A 21,327-nucleotide genomic window follows, 5' to 3' on the forward strand; every position below is an offset into this window, starting at 1 on the left:
ACTATTCTTTTATCTATTTAAAGTAAATATTAAATAAAATTAAAAGAAACTTTAACTTTAATAGTTTGTAAATATTAAATATTATCTTATATTTACTCCTACAAATTATGTATTATATATAAAAAAGTATTAAATGAATATCATTCATAATTGTCATGATTAATTTATAAGTTAATTTTGTTGGATACAATTTATTTTTATAATACAAGCTTATTTTTAAGTATTTTGTGAAAATAAACTCTTTAATAGGTTATTACTTTTATTTTAATATTTTTATTTAAATAAACCCTGGGAACAATATCATGGTCAATAAAAGACAAAGGAAGTGTTAGAAATGTTTTCAAATATTTTTTTTAACACAATCAATATGAGTTTCATATGATACTTGGGTCTTTTAGACCAACATTTTCATGAATATATTTAGTTTTTTTCACAAGTATTTAAACAAAATAAAATTAAAATTAATTTTTCTATAAAATTAAAAATTAAGTTAAAATAGTTGATATTTTTTTTTTGTATATAATTCCTCTAAATTTTTATTTAAGCTTGTGCGCATGTTAATTTTCACTTATAAAGGACTCATTACTTTTTTTTATTATTTAAAAGCAATTATAAAGAAACTAGTCTAAGTAGGTCTTAAGATTTTTTAGACGAATTTCTCCTTAAAGATAAGAGAAAAAAAAAGAATGAAATTAATTTTTTTATAAGTTAATATACGATACAAAAAGTAAAAATTTAGAAAAAATATAGGAGATAACTTGTACAAATTAATATAATTTTAATTTATGAAGAAATTCACTCCATTTTATTATCTTGTAGAAATCTTTAGTCTCTTTTTTTTAGTGTTTATTTATTTAAATCAACAAATGTCTATATCACGATTTTCTAATTTTTTTAAAATAATTTTTAATCAATAAAAATGTTACATGTAAGCGATCTTTTGTTTAAAATTTCATTTGACCTCAAATAGCCATATATGTATTTTTTTATACTTATCATTTAACTTATTAATTATTTTTACTTATACTTTTAATTAAATCAAGCAACTAAAGCTGAATAATTATTTTTACTTATACTTTTAATGTCATTGTAATCTCTTAACATAGAAACGTTCAACTACTTTTTTTTTAGTAAATTTTACCTCAAGTTTTCAAATAATTTCTTACATGAAGAAAGCATTGCATGTGATTTATAACCTTTAATTAATTTAAAAATACTATATTACTTTAATTTCAAAATAAGTGAAGGAGCATATAAAAAAAAAGTAAGAAAATCCATAGGAAAATAGGAGGAAAAGAAAAGGTAAGTAGGAAGGAAAATAAAAAGAAAGAGAGGAACCAAAAAGTCTTTCTTTGAGCAAAATAAAAAAAAAATAAAAAATAAAAACAATATAAACAAAGATACACCTACATACACACTTGGTTTTGGTTTTGTTCCTTCTTTCCCCATATTCCTAGTTCAGAATTCAGATTGATCAATTCAAACCCCATAGATCATACATACCCTCTCACAATCCTCATTGAACTCTCTCTACATCTCTCTGTCTTTCTCTCTTTCTATCTCTATGTTTATTTAGTGCTTTTTTCTTTTGCATCACCCAATTAATCACTGACCCCTCTTTGCTCCCTTCTATTCATTGCCCACATATACTGTGTTCGCAAAGTTTGCGACTTTGTGTTGCGAAGATGAGCGGTGCGGGGTTTAGGGCTTCAATTCCGACCAGTGTGAGGAGGACGATCCAGAACATCAAGGAGATCACGGGCAATCATAGTGAAGAGGACATCTATGCAATGCTCAAGGAATGTTCCATGGATCCCAACGAGACCACTCAGAAGCTTCTCCTTCAGGGTATCGTTATTTGCCCCTATTTAACTCAGCGGATTCGATCTTGATTTTGATATCTGTGCTTGTGTGATCCGGGTGTTGGACTTTGCGTTCTCTCATCTGGGGTTCATTTGTTTTGTTTTGATTTTGAATTTTTGCCCCTTTTTTTTGGTGAGGTTGGATGGGGGACCTTGAATAATTGTGTTTGCCATGATGGGGTTTCACTGTTGAGATTTTTTTGTTTGGCTAAGAAGGGGATTTTTTTTAATTAGCCCTTTTTGTTTCTCTGGGGCTTTGTGTAGCTTGACTTGTAGAAAGTTCAGTTTTTGGACGAAATTTTGAAGGGTTCCTTCCCTTTTGTACTTCGATATAATTGGTTAATTTGTTTAGATTATGGACTTGGTTGGCTCGGGTCAGAATTTTCTTCATAAATAGTCAGAATGGTTTAGGGTATATCATTTATTCATGTTCAACTCCACTGTCGGCTTGTTTGTTCATGCTTTGAGCTCGTTGTTTTTAAGCTTGCACTGTCACTGAATCTGAGTTCAATTGATATTTAATTTTGTTTGATGATTGGTTGGGTGGTGTTCAGAATGTGAGTTATTTAAGCAGGGAGCTTGTGTTGGATATATTATTGAGAGTGGTTGCTTTTGTATATTGGGTTTCTATAATGAGTATAAGTGATGGTGTTATTGCCCTTCTTCTCGAGTTTTCTTTTTCCAAATACATGGGTGGCATTTCAGAGCTATATTTGTTATCAGCTAATAGTTTCAAGTTGACTTGAAACTGGATTCTTATGAAAGGGTATTTTATACTTTGGTAGGACATTGTGTTTTAATTTGATTAATGTATTTTTTTTTTGCAGTCAAGATTGTATTATTTTGACTCTAAAATCTCATCTTTGTGCTTTAGTACTGTATGTCCTATTTCTAGTTTCTTATTCATTCTTGTGATAACTAGAGTTTCCTTCTTGACAAGCTCATTTGGAATCTAAACCTCTTTTTTGGATGCTTAATAGGATTAATGCTGTTGGTTTGTTGCAGATTCAGTCTTCACATGGATTTTCCATGTTTTGTGCTGCATGTAAGGCTAGTTTGGAAATAGGTCTTACGGCAACATTTTCTTGCAGTTCATGCAAAATTTTGGCTGCATTTTTCTACTTGGAGCAGCTTCTCTTGATATGTTTAGGTTTTGATAACTGTGTAGCAGATCACAGTTCAGTGCCATAACAAAGGATGTGGACTGAATGGAAACACTTTAAAAAATTGCAAATTAACTCAATTGACCGTTGTAGCTGTTTTAAAACTTTAATAAGTTATTTGGATCTGGAATAGGGTAAATTGCAGGAATAGATAAAAAAATAGTAGTTACATTGCAGTTGAAAAAAAGATCTAGATTAACTAATTTTTCATTATTTTCAGGCATAACATTTAACACTAAAATCATATTTAGCATATTTATTACAACCACGAATACTATGAATCACCTAATTAAAAAGAGAGACATAAGAGAACAAAGAAAAGCGGGCAAGTTCTGAGACACCTGTATTACAAAGCTGCAGGTAGTCTCACCTTCTACATTGGAGGAGAGAGCCACATGTGAAACAAAGGTACTGTGTTGGGTGTAGTACTGAAGGAAGGGTTGATGGCCAGAGCAAGGTTGGAAGAGGGTCAAAATGATGACAGTTACGGGAGCTACTCCTAAATTTGAACTCAACAGTCGTAATCTGTGATTCCTACATTTGTTTGTTGGTTTCAGTGGATCTTGACTTCTTAATTTGGTGTAGCCCACTGGTGAAGATGGGTTACAAGTAAGTTAAAAAAAAGAAATTTGGCTCCGTATAGAATAGAAGCAACTATGATCCCTGTCGAACACTGTATCTCACTATTGTGGTGCCCCATGCCACAACAATGAAGTGCATTGCAAGAAGGATTATATATTAGAAATAGCCAAGAGACATCCATGCTATTGCATGTAGCATTGTGCATGAGATTGTCTAATGCATGGTAGTCAAAATTGAGATCTTACTCAAGATCGAAAAGAGAAATATGAATCATAAATCGGGAGATCATAACACGGATTGTAAGATCATTATATCTTGCTCAATTTTATTATTGAACCTCATAACATATAAAAGTACATAATTAGGTGTAAACACCACATCCTCATTACATAGGAGTAGCTCCTTCCTAGTTACAAAACAGTAACAAAATAATAATCTATCTAAAGAGAACAATCTTGTCAGTTAAATTCATAATCTGCATAGAAACCTTCAACTCCATTTCCATCTCCTTCACCATTCAAATAAGTCATTTGTAAATCATGACTATGTAAAGTTTCATCCTCTTCTGCTTCGACTACAACCAAGTTTTCATCCAAATCCAATGCTCATGCTCATCTTACATAATCCACTCTTCATCGGATAAGCAATCATCAATATTAATTTGAGTTGGTTTTCTTGTTTGCTTCCTTTTAGCTAATTTTAAATTAGTCATAACAAAAACAACATCATTCATTGTGCTTTGCTTTAGCCTATTTCTTCTCTTTGTGTGGACCTAAACAAATGCAAAGACAAATATGATAAGCAAGTGGTGGACTAGTAGACTATATATATTTTAACATTAACTTACCATCTCAAAGGAACTCCAATTACGCTCATATCTGGAGGAGTTACATATCAAGCTCAATACATGAATGTCAAATTTTTGGAGTTCAAGACACTCATCACCATAAGACTCCCACCAATCTGTTTGAGTCCTTAAATTAATTGACTTAGTAGCCAAGGGACAACCAAAATATTTTTGCTCGTTTTTTGAAATCATCAATTTTAACATCAATGAGAGTTTTTTCATCCTCATCCTCCACCATCATAGTTGTACATTCCATTAGACCTTGTTTCACTTCCAAATTTGCTTTAAATCCGGGATGATAATGAATTTGAGGGGTAAGAAAATAGCCTCCAGCATGCAAAGGCCTATGAAGTTGCTTGTCACACCTTTCATCAATGATGTTCCAAAAAGGAAAATAACTAACCAAAATGTTATGTTAAGTTGGTTTTTTGTTTTCAATTTCAAAATCACTATCCTAACAAACAAATACATAGATAGTTAGCTAACCAAACGTCCTTTTTTTGATAGCATTGAAAGTCTTTTGTAACTTCTCCTTAGCTTGGTCCATTGCTTAATAAATGAAGCCCATGACTAGCTTTTGATCCGAATTAACCAATCGAAGACTTCAATTAGAAGCAATGCACCCTTCAAACAAGTTATGATATTCTTCCAAAAATCCTTCATCGAAATCACAACTTCTAGGTGATGTGAGATCAGAGAGGGAGAAGAAGATTTTTGATTTGTAGAATCTTGCAGTTTGAATCACGTTTTTGACTACCATGCTCTAATGTCAAAGGCATATGGTTTCAGTGGATTAATCTATTGATATGTGAAGTTTGAAGCTTGTTTTATTTGTCTACTTATTGGGTTGGATAAATATTAAGTGGTGAATTTTTCTGTAGACTATATTAGTTTTAATTTTTATGAATGGTTGATTTTGACGTATTTGATTGGCATGTAGATGTGTGGTGTTGCTCTTTGCTAATATTGTTTCATAATTAATTTTATGCTCTTATAATTGTTTCCCTATTTCGATTATTGGTTGAAGTGTGAAGTTTCATTTTATCATCTTGCATGTAAGAGTACTTCTCCATTCATGTATTGTTTTACATTGTCATGTTGAAGTAGCTTCAGCGGTGTTTTTCCATCTTTGGAGATGTTGAATCAATCCTTCATTATTTTCTTTTTAATTGCCTTTCATTCACACATGATTTCTATGGGTTCATAGGTTCTAAACTTCTAATGTAAATTCTTAATGGATTTATACATTTTTATTGTTCTTTCCACATGTGTCTTAACATGAATAATTTGTTTGGCAGACACATTTCATGAGGTCAAGAGAAAGAAAGACCGAAGGAAGGAGGTAAGATATTCTTGTCAGTAATGGCCTTAAATAATTCATTATTAACTAGCTCGCTTGGTTGATTATTGATTGTTTCTGTTTATAAGAATAAGGAGTCGATCCTATATAATCAAGAATATCTAGATTATAAATGTATCATTAGGAACATTCTTATTTATTCCCATATCATAGCATTGTTATTAGAGGATATCAATCTCCTCTATTTATTGCATAGATTCCTTTTTCTCAAAATAAGTAAAAACTCATGTTGTCTCAGAGACACATGGTTTCAACTTAATGTTTCTCTCTTACTTAGAGTTTAACATAATATTATGGCCTATTCTAACGAGGTCTCTTGGACCTATTGTGGCACCCACTATCGAGTCCCCCTCTGTTCCCATGTTCGAGATGTTTCGTTCCCAATATGAGGGTATGAGTTGGAGATCCCATACCTCAAAGATTATATGCTCTCGACATTCTAGAAGAAACAAGGATGATAAATGCTAAGCCTCTGGGCACATTAATGGATCCTAGTGTCAAACTTGTACCTAACCAAGGAGAACCCTATTTTGATCTTGAAAAATACAAAAGGTTAGTTGGCAAGCTAGAACTACTTCATTGTGACTTTGTCCTGACATTGCCTTTTTAGTGAGCACCTTTACAGTGAGAGAAGTATATTTTTAGACTCATTTTCAAGACCATTGAGATGCAATTGTACGAATCCGAAAGTATATTAAGAAGGCTCTTGGAGAAGGCCTCATTTATGAAGATAAGGGAATTACTCAAATTGTTAGGTATTTTGACGCTAACCGGGCAAGGTCACCAAGCAATAGATCCTCCACTTTAGGGTACTATGTTCTTGTTGGAGATGATTTATATCGTGAAAAAGTAAAAAACAAAATGTTGTGGCAAGATCAAGGGTAGAAGCATTACACAGGGCAATGACATTAGTCATTTGTGAGCTCATATGAGTAAAACAACTCCGCAAAGAGCTTAAATTTGAAGAATGTTTCCAAATGCACCTTGTATTGACAATCAAGCAACATTACACATTGCCTCTAATCTTGTCTTTCAGGAGAGGGACTACACATATTGAGTTAAATTGTCATTTCATAAGAAAAAAACTAGAGTCTAGATTTGTCAACTCTAATGAATTATTGGTTGACATTTTCACTAAGTCTCTATGACGAATGATGATTGATTATATTTGCAACAAGCTGGGTTCATACAACTTCTATGCTCTAACTTGAGGGAAATTGTTATAATTATAGAAATAAGTTGATCCTATATAATTAAAAATATATACATTATATATGTTGTATTAGGAATGCTTTAATTTATTCCCATATCATATCTTTGTTATTAGAGGATATCAAATCTTCTCTATTTATTGTATTGATTCATTTTCTCTTAATATTAATAAAACACCCGTTTTGTCTTAGAGATCAATCACAAGACTCAAAGTTTTCCTTAAGAGCTTTCTTATACTTAATTAAAACCAAGTCTCCTTCTCTTTTTAGAATGAGTTTATTTTGTAACTAATAAAATCTTATTTCACTATATTATATATGAAACCTTTTAAAATGTAGTTATTTGACATTTACTTTTGTGCTTAAAGGAAGCAGTTCTGCGTATATCTCAATGAACTATAAGTTAAAAACTCACTGTTTCAATGATGGCATTTTCTAAATGTGGAGTGCATTCTCCGTAGTAAACAGCCTATTATTAGTGCATTTATATGGCCCCTTCATTACTTTTGGATAATTTTCAATTCTTGGATTGTCATAGAAGAACTGAGTATTTAGATAATGACTTGCTCAACGAATGATGAAGATGAGATTTATATATGTTATAAAGTATAGCTAAAATTACCTTGCACTCAACTTTATTTCCTTTGTGTTGAAAGAGAGATAAATAGATGGAAGAGATACTGAAAACTGTGTGTATGGACTACACTACAGGGTTCTTTTTATACTAGTTGATGACAATAAATACAAATAAGTATAGTATATTTTGTTCCTATATACATGATATGTTTATAAATCATATTCAATTAAATCTAATTCTGATAAGATATTCCTATAATTATAAAAATCCTAACTAATCATTTCGTAAGGAAATAAATCAAAATATAAAAGAAGAATTAATCCTAAGAGATCATCTAAGATACTCTAGAATATTGAGATAATATCTTTAGATTTCTTGTATTTCTAAACACCCCATCAAACTGACGGATACTAAGCTTTAGCTTGTTATGAGAAAATAATTCACTAACCCACAAATTAAAAGTAAAAAAACATAAAAATCGAGATTGATCGAAAACAATAGTTGGAAAAACAACTCAGGGATTTGGGACAAAGCTGGGGCCTTTGCATTTGGAAGAAAGTTGGGACTTGTGAGTTTTGAAAATAGTCGGGGTCAGTGCATCCAAGAAATTACCGGGGCCAGTTAATTTAGGAAAAAGCCAGGACCAATGCATTTGGGAAAAGTTGGGCCAGTGCATTTAGGTTACCATCAGGGTTAGTGCATCTGGGATAAACTTGGAGTCAATCCATCTGGGAAAACACATGGATCAGTGTATCTAGGTAAAAGTAGAGGCCAGTGCATCTGAGAAAAAAGTCAAGGCCAGTGCATCTGGGAAAAGCCGAAGCCAGTGCATTTGGGGAAAAGGTTGAGGCCAATGCCTCAGAAAAAGTCAGGGTAGTATATCTAGGAAAAAGCCAGCAATTGCATTTGGAACTACATCAAGTTCTGTGCATCTAGAACAAAGTTGGGGCCAGTGCATCTGGGAAGAAGTTGGAACCAATGTTTTTGGAACAGTTGGGGCCAATGCATTTGAAAGGTGGCAAACATAAGGTCTGTCAATGCAAAAATCGGCAATCATGAATGACAACTATGAATTAAGTGGCAAATCAAATTAGGATATAGTGGAAAAGTGATAGTCATGCTGGAAATAAGATACCCAACAGAAAAGGTGACTAATTGGAGTTCCACTTCTATTTTTTTTTAAAAGCAGTAGAGTAGTGACAAAATAGGTTATGGAAGATGACACAGACAATGCTCTGATAGCATGTTGAAAGAGAGAAAAATAGATGGAAGAGTGGTTGAACATATGAACTACACGATAAAATCCATCTTTATACATAAGCTGATGACAATATATAGTATATACAAATAATTGTAGGATATATTATTCCTCTATACATGATATGATATGTCTACAAGTCATATTCTAATAAGGGTCTGTCTTGACAAATTTCTCCATAAGCACACTTCTAGAAGAGAAAAATATATAGAAAAATTGAAATGAACTTCTCTATAAACTAAAATTAGCTTATGCATAAGTTTATTTGTAGTATATCTCTCATATATTTTTAACTTGTGCATGAGCTAATTAGCTTATGGAGAAACTCATCTCACTATTTCTTTTGTTTCTTTTCTAGAAGTCTTGTGAAGAAGCTTGTCTAAACAGACCCTAAATCTGATTCTAAAGAGATATTTCTATAATTATGAAGTTCTTAATTACATAAAGAAACAAATCAAAATATAAAAGAAGAATAATTCTTAAGAGATCATCAAAGATGTTCTAAGATAATATCTTTAGATTTTTTTATATTTCTAATGCTTTGAATGCTTTTTCAGTAGCTTCATTGGCTATCTGTAGCTTCATATATGGAATTCACTGCAGTCATTTTCTGATCGACAACCCCAAGAACTTTATCAAGACCACCCCTAGCCTTAAGAATGTAAATACTGTTGCTAGTTTCCCTTTTGCCTCTTGCTTTTCTTGGACTGACAGAGCACATGATTGTGTTAGTTGTGACAGCTGTTATAGACTCTGTCTGTTATGTCAGCTGCAGGTTAATTAGAGTTAGACCAGGTGGATTCCTAGAGAAGTCTCACTGATATACAAATAATTGTCTCTGTACCCAAAGATTGTAATTCATGATATTGTATCAAGATCAATCAATATTCTGTCATTTATTCTCTTTTCTGTCTCTAATTATTACACTGACTTCTATCACTCATTGGAAATGAACATCTTTCTAAGATTATTTTTTTTATAATTCACCTTACAAAGGAATCTTGTAGGCCTGGTGGCCAACCTTGTCACTCTATATCTAACTTATTCAAACATGTTTGTGAACCTCCACATAGTATTCTGGGCAATGAGTGGTTATAAATAAACCCCACGAGATTGAGTCCTTCTTTCTGTTGTCTTTTGTCACCATAGCAATCTTTCCCTTGTCTTCTTCCATCAAATCAACATAATATGCAGCACATGAAATGCAAAACTGATTTTGCTTCTTGGCTAGCCAACTAACCTAAGACTAAATTTCATAATCTAAAATGAGTAACAAGTAATAATTAAGATTTGAAATTGCTAGATGAAACTAAATTGGGAATTTCTTACCAGTGGAAAACATGATTATTTCCATTGTCAGTAATAAATTGCATAGCTGTATGCTCTGCAAACTCCTTAGCATAACTATCCAAGAGCTCAAATAATTCATTCCCAGCCTTCACATATGCAGACACATAAATGCTCTTCACATACATACATTAGTTGGATGATTCACAAAATTTGATCAAGGTTTTATTTTTCTTATCTGTCCACGTCTTGGAAATAATTGAACATCTATAATATTTTCTTTCTGCATAGTGACTTTCAATAGTTCCTTCATGTACTCCAACTTTCTTATAAGGGGGAGAGGAACTCACTCATGGTAGCTCGAACCTTTTAGACGTGGGCTATAATTTCTAATAACCTAATCCATTAAGTTGAAGCTCTTCGAGTGCCCACCAATAAAATCAATTCTATTCCTGTAAAGGAATCACTCTTATACTGAATTGTTCTTGCCTTTGCCTCCTTGTTAAAAGCATTATTTATGCTAATTTTCCTCTTAGCCTTTCCTAATTTGGTGGTTTATTTTTTAATAACAAAAAATCCATGGTGCCTTTGGCATTTTTTGGCTTTGTTTGGTAATGGCAGTATGGTCACATGATGTTGCCGGTCTTTTTCCATTTCAAATATTCAAAATTTCTTTCACCTCTTCCTAGTCCTCCTCCTCGTTTTGTCGAGGCTCAATCAAAGTATGTCCCCATTTCAACTTTCTTCCGTAGATTGGATTGTTTGTGCATATTTGTTACCTCTAGGAGCCTTCATACAAATATCAATGTCGCCTCTCATTCCCATTTGATGTCTCTTTCGCTGTGTAATACTACCCCTAATAGTTTTGCCACAAAAGTCACAAGTAACAACTTTCCAGTTGATATTTTTTGAATTATTCTGCTGCCATGCTATATCCAAGTTATTCCTTGGGCTTTGCCTATGCACATGAAGTAATTGAGGCAGAGGCAAGGATGAAGCCATTCCTGTGACTGAGCATGGATGAAGCCATTGCTGTTTCAGCCATTTTGTCAAGGTTGATGACATAACAGAGAAGTTGAACAGAGCTGAAATAGTTGTGGGAAAACCAGAACAATGATGAAATCATTGGAAACTAGCCAAAAAAGAGATAGGTCTTTGCTAGTGTAGATATTAATTTTGTTCCTTGTTATTGTATCTCTTCTTCATTATAAATAAGAATACTCGTGTGTACAAGCCACAGAATTCAGCGTTTCTCTCCTCAACATGGTCCAAGAGCGATACCAACCTCCTTACCTGTTTTGTCATTAATCCTTTCAACATGGTATCATGAGTCTTAAGGAGAAATAAACCCAAATCCCCTGCTTTCTCTGTCAGCCCACTGTTCAGAGATGTAAATATTTTAGAAACCATGATTTTCGGTTTATGTTTTTTCCTACTGTATCTGTTCATGTCGGATGCATTGTTCACTGCCAGCGTACTGTTCACAGGAGACGGCTTTCCATTGAGCCTTTTCTGGTTGGCATTATTGTCACTGGATTGTTTTTTCTGACAATTCTGTTTCAGGCGAATTTTTTCTGGCCAATGTTATTGTTCACCACCAATGTTTTTCTGACAAGATTTTTCTAGCCCGCAACCGTCACGGCGTCACCATTGGCATCGTCTTGTGTGCTGATCATTTTTTGCTCTCCTATGTACCCTTTGAGCATTTTTGGTTTTCCCATCGATGTCATGTCCTTTGAGAATTTTTTGCTTGCCGACAATCACTGTGTCCTTTGTGCATTTTTGCTTTTTGGCAGCTGTTGTGTCCTTTGAGATATTTTGCTTTCTGGCAGCCATTGTGTCCTCTAAGCATTTTTTTGCTTTTGGCAATCATTGCATCCTTTAATCATTTTTCCTCTGGCAGCCACCTCTTACTCCAACCAATATTTTGCTTTTTGGAAGCCGCCATGTCATCTACCCTTTTCTGTTCTTTGGCAACCACTGTGACCTCTGACAGTTTTTAACAAGCTTGACTCATTATACATATGCTTTAGCTTGAAGGGGAGTGTTGAAAGGATGAAGAATATTGAAGATTGATTGTCACTTAGACATAGAAAGTCATTTGTGAGAAATATCAATTAGCTTTGTCATTATTTACTGTCAGCTCCAACAACCAGTTGAGTGTCATGTTCGCCAAAACTTGTGTTATCATTTAGCTCAAGGGGTCTTGTGTTGATGACATTTGTTAAGAGCTTGTTTCATATAATACATATGCTCCAACTTGAAAGAGGAAGTTGGAGATGTGATTTGATTATGTTAGAGATATGATTCAATTACATTAAATAGGAAGACATGATATGATTCGATAGGGAAATATATTACTGAATATTTCTCTTCATTGGATCTTGATTTTGTTCCTTATTATTCTATCTCATCTTTATTATAAATAAGAATACACACCACATGGAATTCATCATATGGGTTCTTGGTTTCTCTTTTCTCAACATGGTACTAGAGCAATACTTCCATGACTTGTTTTGTCACTAATCCTTTCAACAGCTAGAGATGAAGGTCAGATCACCACTGAAAACTGGTCAGAACAGAGATGGAATGCCATAAACTAGCAAGAAACAGCTATGTGCCACCAAAAAGTATGCTGGCTGAGCTGTTTATTTGTTGGATATGATACATTTAGGTTCTACATTGGGGCATGTGAATATGAAGGGAAATATATCCAGACCACATTAACTAATAAGGGGGCATAATCCCAAGATCCCCGAATGCATTAAATGGCACATTTTCTTGGTGAAATTTTGCTTTATGCCTTCTGAAGCAATAATGGCCAAGACGAAGGTGGCTGCAATTTGTGGTGCTACAGGCACAAAATTGTGCACTATTTACAACTTAGTTTTTTATTACTTAATATTCTATTTACTAAAGAAATCAGCTTCTTAATTAGAGCTCTAATTGACTTTACTCGTACTAATCATACATATGTTTGAAACATTGCCGCTCAATGTAGCATATGCACCAATCTGGGAGGAGCATTTTTCTTCTTTGTTTGGAACACTCCCACTCAAGACTTCTGTTCCTCAATTGCAGGAGAGAGGATACTTTTATGAATTTTAGAATTTTGTCTCTTGTTTTTTGTGTTGTGGCTCTTTTCATTTATCTATACTGTAATTATTATCAATATTTATTAATCATTCAATGTATTTTGCTAAGTCTATTCTTGTTTATGATTTTACAGAATCTTAACAATAGAGAATCTGTGGAGCCACGCTGGAGGCCTGGTACCCAAGGGCGGGGAGCTAGGGGTGGTCGGGGAAATTTTTCACCTCATAATGTATCACATGGTGAATAATTATTCTCAACTACTACATATAGCCCCTTCTGTTGTCAGCTAAAATAGTTTTTGCTTTGACTATTTTAGGTTCTGTATGTCTAGCAGTATTAGAAATGGGTAGTTGAGTCTGATCTGAACATTGTGTAATATCATCTGGCTGTTTTCTGTCACATTATTTCAAACCAATGGTCATGCTGCATGTCTTCAAAGTTGTTACCTGGCCCATCATTATATGTATACCTTGTACGTTAGATGAAAAAGTCTGCTTATATCTGCATTCTAGTCTCAATATTTAAAAAAATTAGTTATTATGTTGTCCATCCAGTGCACCTAAATTAATAGTGTTTTATTGACATTCTATCAGATGCTGCTGGTAGCAAGAATTCTGGTACAGGAAAAGATAATGGAACTCATCAAGCCACTGTGAAAGTTGTGCCACCTATGGCAGCTTCTCAAGAGACAATATCTAAAGAAAAAAATCCTGGAACAAGGTAATCATTAAATAATGTCTTGTGATGATAACTATCATTACTATTCTCTGACAATTATCTTACTGCTATTTGGATTAAAATTCTTGTACATTTGGTTCAAATTATAATTAATAATTATACATATTTTTTCAGCTCTGTACCAATTAATGCAAATGGTCCAACAAGTGTAATTTCTGGAACTATTAGCGGCTCAAGTCCTTCCCCTTCATCTGCTGGAACTGGAGATAGATTGGGTCCATCTTCTGGTGATATAAATAATTTGAATAGTGCTTCTCCTGCTGATTCAAGTAAAGTTGCTGCAGCTTCTGGAAGTGTATCAATTCCTTCCTCCAGTATCCACCCAGGATCTGGACCATCATCTTCATCGGCTGCCTATTTCTCATCTTCAGACCCAGTACTGGTTCCATCAGATGATTTATGGTTTCCTGGTGCTGTTGGTGCAATTAAACGTGAAGTGGGAAACCTACATCCTCCGGGGCAATCAAGTGCTGTTAACTCTGCCAAAAACAAAATAACTGCTGGTTAGAATATTTGATATTTTCTTCCACAATTTGTTGGTTTTAAGGTTATCCAATGTAATTAACAAAGAATATTTGCTTCGTTAACTAATGCCAGCTTCTGAGAGTGGTGGCTCTTCTGTGCAAGGAAAGATTCAAGGCAGATCCCAGGGAGCAGCAAAGAATAATGTTGTTGAGATGTCACCCACTTCATCAACTGTAACTCATAGTAGCCCTTCTACTAGTAGACCTTCTTCTAATTACAGTAGCCGATCAACACAATTAATTGGCCCTCAAAAAGGTAATTTATATCTCTGCTGTTCAAAAGGTACAATTTTGTATCCTGCATAATCCCTGGATTTAGATGCATAATACATAAATATGTTTTATGTGTGATCCTTGTGTTTATTCTTCTGTTGCTGTTGTCCCCCTGCTCCCCCAATCTTCTCCAGCAAAATATGCCACCTCAAGCAAGGGAGCCATCTCTGTAGGATGGATAATTGGTTCTCTTAAGTGAATTCTCTGTTCCTGAGTCGCAGTTTTTTGTTTGATCACTGATTATTTATCTCGTTTCCTTCTCAGTTCTCTCTGCCTCTATATTCTGAGATCTGATTTTTTCTCTCTCTTTCTCTCTGCCTGTATTTTGACCCTATCATTCCTGCCTTTATAGAGAGAAAAATATACAGAAAATATGGGCTAAGCCCATTACATAGAAATATCTTACAATATCTATAATAGCTAACAATAACTAATAATATCTAACAGTTCTAATTGATTGTAAGTCAATAAATTCTGAAAATCCAGAATGTGTTTGTACAGAGGCTAACAATTTCTGTATCATTCTCTGGTATTGAATATTTGGAGTTTTATATTTTTGTTTTGTCGAGTAAGTAGTTTCATACTCATTTAAAAGTAATTATTTAATTTCTATTTTTTTCTCATGAAAAAATTGTTAATGGTAGAGCAGCACAATGCTTTTTTATGTACATAGCTATCCTCATATTGTGGGACAAGGCTTGTTGTTCATCATGTTCTAGAAATTTTATCATGATATTATTATAACTTGATTACATTTATGTAGAAAAACCTCCTGCGCCTTGCTGGTACTGTGATGCATATTGTTGTACATATCTTGTTATGGAAGTTGTTACATTACATGATTGTAAAGATTCTGTCATTATTCATTACCCCGTTAATCTGATGTCTTTTCTGTTGGATGTACGGTTTTACTTTCAAGATATTGGTAGGTCAATATTTGTATAGATTTGTCTGGATATGCATGTTGTGGTGAGTTTACTTGTAAAGTTTTTCTAGCTGTAGCCATTTTTGATGATTGATTAACTTTTTCTCCCACTGGTGCCAATTACTTGTTGTACTAGATTCCATTTGGTGGGAATATAACTTATTTGTTACAGACTTTTAGGTTGTCTTGCTCTAGATTTATAATTAGTTTCTGTTTCCAACAGCTGGTTCTAATAAGGAGTGGAAACCAAAGCCAACAAACTCGAATAATCAGGGTTCTGGACCAGCTAGTGCATCTGAGGCTCCTGTTTCAGTTGGCCCAATTGAGCAGTTACAATCTGCATCTAGTGTCCTTGACTCTGAAGAAGCAACTTCAAAACTTCAGAGGAAGCTGGAGGATTTTCATCTTCCACAGCGTCAACATGTTATACTTCCAAACCATATCATTGTGCCTGATTCTGAAAAAAACAAGTTTAGCTTTGGAAGTTTGGGAGTCGCTTTTGGAGTTAATACAACATATGTTAGTGGCCTAGAAAGTGAAAAGAGTTCTACACCTGTTTCTGAAACTTCTCAGACTATTGAAGAAACTGTGGAAGAACAGGATTCAAGGTACCTACTGACCAGCCTAAATTAATATTCTTTTCCTTCCATTCTTCACTATTGGTGGTATAATGATATTTGTAAGAGCCTAGGTATTACTTCAACCCTTTTTGCAGTGTTTTTTTGCTGCTACAAGTACCTTATATTTCAGTTGTCATTATCCCAATTGTTTTTAATTTTTTGTGGAAAACATTTGGACTTAATTTTCAGCACTTATCCATTTTGTTGTGACAAATCTTTTCTTTAAACCAACAGTCAAAATGCTGTGGTTAATTCTGAAGTTGGAGGAGATTATCCTGACCATCCACAATCACCCACTAATGGAGCCGAGAATTTGTCATCCATTGAGGTTGATGGCTCATCCAGTGCTATTCAAGAGTATAATGAGTCCAAGCAAGATACTGCTTTGCCATCAGGAGGTCATCAGTACTCAGGGGTACTTACTTCTCCGAATTACAGTTTTGGTTTTGTGCCGCCAATGTTGGGTACTCAGCTTACACCGTTTGACAATTCTGAGTCCCAAACACGTGATGCTTCTCGGCTTTCAAGTTTTATTGTGAGTCTACTTCCGCATATAAATTTTTGTTCACTGTTTAATTATTATGCCTTTTTGGTTGCTTAAAATGCGTGATTGTTATCTTACTATAGGTTCATCAACAATTGGATCCAACTAGTTACTATGCCCAGTTTTACCGCACAGGTGCTGATAGTGATGGCCGCCTTTCGCCTTTTTCTTCTGCTGGGGCTAACACCAAGTACAATGGCAATGTTACTGTGCTTCCGACTCCAACTTCTCAATCTCCTCAAGAGGTTTGGACTGTTTTTGTTGCTATTCTAATTAATTTTTGAACATCTACATAAAATGTTAACTTATGCTTAAAATTTGAAAAATTCTTTCTTTTAGTGCCCACTACCTGTATTAATTGGATTTGATTTCTAATTATCTATTTAATGCATAGTAGCATAGTTTGATTACTTAGAATATCATACAAAGACTGTTACTTTCTTAAAATGATATTATGTCTAGTATATACTTGATAGCATCCATTTCTCAAATGATGAGTACACATATTTGATTATTTATTCAATGCTTTTTTTGGTGAATCTTAAAATTATAGGATAGGCTTGGGCCTCTATATTTGACTCATCTGGATTTTCTTGCATGTACCTCTTACCCTGTGCTTTTCATTTCCTGTTCATTTCTACAATTTCTTCCTATTGTCAATTAAAATGCTTTTAAAGGTGGAATTGAATTGATCATAGGCATAGGAGTGAAGTGAGGAAAAAATTGTGAACAGAGGAACGGAAGTTGGCAAGGTAGAACCTGCTTATTTCTAGATTTTCTGCCAAACTCTTAATTTAATATTCTGTGTATGATGAAATTAATCAGAGTGGGAGTGAAGATAGGAAATGTTAAGAATATGAAGTGATTATTAACAAGCCCCGTCTCCTGGCACTTTAGCCTTTGGGAAATTTGGTGCTTGACGTTGTAATAGAGTAGCACCATCTTATGTGGCTTCATCCTACTACTATTCCACTGCTAAGTTACCTAAAATCTTGACCTCCTCTCACATGGTATCCCAGGCTATATGATCAAGTGGTGTTTAGGAGTTTGATTATTGTCATCCCCATTCTCCTAAATAAAGTGAACTTTAGCACTAGACTGTAATCAAGCCTAAATGACTCATGTTATGGTTAACCCCAACCTAAGAGCTTGAACATTAGGTTGCATTAGTTCTTGGCAAGATGCTTCACTAAATTAGAAAGACAATTGTTGGAGATCCCATCTCACAACTAGTGATATGACCAAAATATAGTATATAAGCTGATTTTATAGGATTAGGTCTATATCCAAATTTTAAGATGGTACTAGATCCTATTCTAGCCGACTATTATCAGACCGACAGCTATAAAATGATGCTTCTATTACTTGTTGAATGGTTTTATTAGAAATGAATTGGACTTAACTAAACCCAAAAAGCTAGCTCAAGCTAGGATGATTGCAAAATATTGTAAGCAGTATTTTCACCATATTCATCTTAACACCCTTCATACTCAGGACTGGTCAACTACAACATGAAGTTTAGATTGGACATCTCTAGGTGATAGTTGGAGATCCTACATCGATTATGAATAAGATCAAATTATAATATACAAGTGAGGTGCAATCCTTATCTTACAAGTTGTTTTTATGAGGTTGAGTTAAGCATAAACTCACTTACTAAGATGCTATTAGAGTCTATCCTAGTAAAGTTCTTTAGGGCTATTATGCCACCATTATTGGACTCCTATTAGACCACCAAAAAATATCTAATCGCATGCTCGAGATGTTCATTTCTTGGCATGAGCGTGTGTTGGAGATTCCATATCGACTAGGAATAAGGTCAGATTATGAGGGAGGTGCAATCCTTATCTTAGAATCCAGTTGTGAGGTTGAGTCAAACATAAACTCACTTACTAAGAGTGACTTAGCATCAATTCTACATAGACTGTGATACCATGTTAGACATTTATCACCCAAAAACCTAACTCAAGGAGGTTGTCTAAGCCTTGTGAAGATCATGTTGGCCATAGCTGATGTTTGTACATTATTTTATGAATTTTATGAATGTAGTCTATATTCGAACGTAGGCTCTCTGGTCTATGTTGGTAGTGTACTTTTTCTTCACACCAAAAAATTAGTCGGGTTTCTTCCTGGTGATGCTGGCAAGAACTGACTTCATAATCTATAATTATAATACTATTAAAATATTGTATTTTAATAATGTAATAAAATTGTATCATTTTGGGAAATCACACCTCATCCATAAATTCGACGGATGCATTTCATGTGTTTTTTGCCATTAGATTGGTGCACAGTTTTTGAAGAATTTATGCCTTTTAATGTTTATTTGCAGGGAGGTGTCTTGTCCACGGCAGGTCCAGCGCCACTTGTGACTCAAGCTGCTGGGCTGATGCAAAGCTCAATAGCTGTTACACAACAGCCTGTCCCTGTCTTCCGACCCAGTGGCGTGCATATATCACATTATCCTCCTAATTACATTCCTTATGGTCCCTATTTTTCACCATTTTATGTCTCACCTCCAGCAATCCATCAATTTTTGGGTAATGGTGCATTTCCTCAACAACCACAGGCCGGCACTGTATATCCCCCTCCCCCAGCTGTGGCTCCCACAGGAATGAAATATCCTCTTGCACAATTCAAACCCAGTGCAAATGCTGCGAACCCAACTCACCTTGTAATGCCAAGTGCCTATGGTGTATATGGCTCCTCTGCTGCTGGTTACAATCATAATTCTGCAGCAGCTGCGGGAAATTCTACCTCCAATGAAGATCTTGGTTCCTCTCAGTTCAAGGAAAATAATGTATACCTCAGTGGGCAGCAGGTTAGTTTTTCAATCCTTTTGTATCTTCAGTTTATTTTTTTGGTCAAGAACTTTAATGACCTTTTATTTGAATTGCCAGACTAACTAACCATATATACCTAGAAATTCAGTTAGGTATAGTAGGTTTAACCCCATGTCAAGACAGTTATGAAAAACATATGTTACAGTTTACTACTGTAATGAACTTGTTTTTAATTTTGGTACCGAAAGACCTAGACTAGATGATAATGATGTTCTTAATTTCCACTGCAGACCGAAGGTTCAGCAGTGTGGTTGGCTGCAGCTGGCCGAGACATTACCAGTATGCCTACTAGTACATTCTACAACCTCCCACCTCAGGGTCAGCATGTGACTTTTGCCCCAACTCAGGCTGGTCATGGCACCTTTGCAGGCATCTATCACCCTGCACAAGCAGTGACGGCAGCAACAGTTCATCCACTGCTACAACAATCCCAGACAATGGCTGGAGGAGTTGATATGGTAGGTCCTGGAGGAAACGTTTATCAGCAGCCTCAGCATGCGCAAATCAATTGGCCGAGCAACTACTGAGGCCTGGAGTCAGTCTTCCTGACAGCTAAATTAGATAATTGAGTCCTATCTGGGGAAATTTTTTGAGGAATGCCAAAATATGGTTGGATTTCTATGACGACAACATGGCAATTGGCTACATTTGACTGTAAAAAAGGTGGAAGGTTTGCCAATATGATCTTCTGATTGCTTGGATTGAGGACATATGAAGGGTAGGACACCTGTAACTGATATTGACCGTTAAAGTTAGACGAGGTAGAAACATATGCAGGCCTTCTCTTTTTTACTCCTGCTATTTTGTGTTACCATTAATACCTTTTCATAGCTCCCAGCTTTTCCTTCCCTATCTTTTGTTGAGGTCCTTGAACTCTGTTAAGGTATTGTTGAGTGATGATGAGAAATGTCCATTCTTTCTTTTTAGTTTGGGTTTATAGGGTTTGGAAGGTTTAGGTTGGTGGGAAAGCTTTTCTGGTGCCCCTTGTCTTACCTGTAAAGTGAATTTTGATAGCAAGAAAATCATTTACTTAAGCTGTTGTATTGCTATGGGCAAAGTGAAAGTGTCAATTGTTTTCATCTAACTAATATTGTTTGTCATGTCATGTCATGGTTTACAGAAAAAATTTGTTTAAGACAAGCAACTCTTGTGCAACTCATTCTAATAGTAGACTCCGATTCTGTTTGTATTTAAAATCTGAAGAATGCCTTTTTGTGGAACTTGCATTTCATCCAAACTTTTGTAGGATCCTGCCCATTGCGTCATTAATGTCTCACAGCGATGGATGTTTTGGGTGCATACGGTGGAATTAAATGATTTGGAACATTTGGGAATCAACATGTATCAATGTCACATTTGAGAAAGAAATTGTCACTGTAGGATTCAGAAATATTGACTGAACTTTTTATTTTTATTTTTTTAATTAGATGCTCATCCATTAACATGTTTAACTCTTGTTTATTGAATTTTTAACATATTTTCTGCTTTTAATTTTGAGGGGAGATAGGATAGAACAACTTCCTTTTAATAAATAACCCTTTTGAATGGGGAAAGATTAAACTCATCTGTTTTTTTCTTTTCTTTTCGTTTTTTCATACTGATGGATTTTTAGAAAAC

At 34.6% G+C, this 21,327-nt stretch overlaps 1 protein-coding gene across 1 annotated transcript; it reads left to right on the top strand.

Annotated features, from left to right (window-relative positions):
* The first annotated feature begins 1,358 nt into the window (after positions 1 to 1,358).
* LOC137826559 (GBF-interacting protein 1) lies at positions 1,359 to 20,930 on the top strand. Its single transcript, XM_068632562.1, has 11 exons — positions 1,359 to 1,848; positions 5,753 to 5,796; positions 13,377 to 13,482; positions 13,837 to 13,963; positions 14,096 to 14,484; positions 14,579 to 14,761; positions 15,927 to 16,311; positions 16,558 to 16,858; positions 16,951 to 17,112; positions 19,200 to 19,688; positions 19,941 to 20,930. Exons 1-11 carry the CDS (start codon positions 1,686 to 1,688, stop codon positions 20,235 to 20,237), a joined length of 2,646 nt encoding a protein of 881 aa, XP_068488663.1. The 5' UTR covers positions 1,359 to 1,685; the 3' UTR covers positions 20,238 to 20,930.
* Positions 20,931 to 21,327: the final 397 nt, after the last annotated feature.

The sequence above is a fragment of the Phaseolus vulgaris genome, chromosome 8, assembly GCF_000499845.2.
Source record: "Phaseolus vulgaris cultivar G19833 chromosome 8, P. vulgaris v2.0, whole genome shotgun sequence".
In the NCBI taxonomy this organism is placed as follows: domain Eukaryota; kingdom Viridiplantae; phylum Streptophyta; class Magnoliopsida; order Fabales; family Fabaceae; genus Phaseolus; species Phaseolus vulgaris.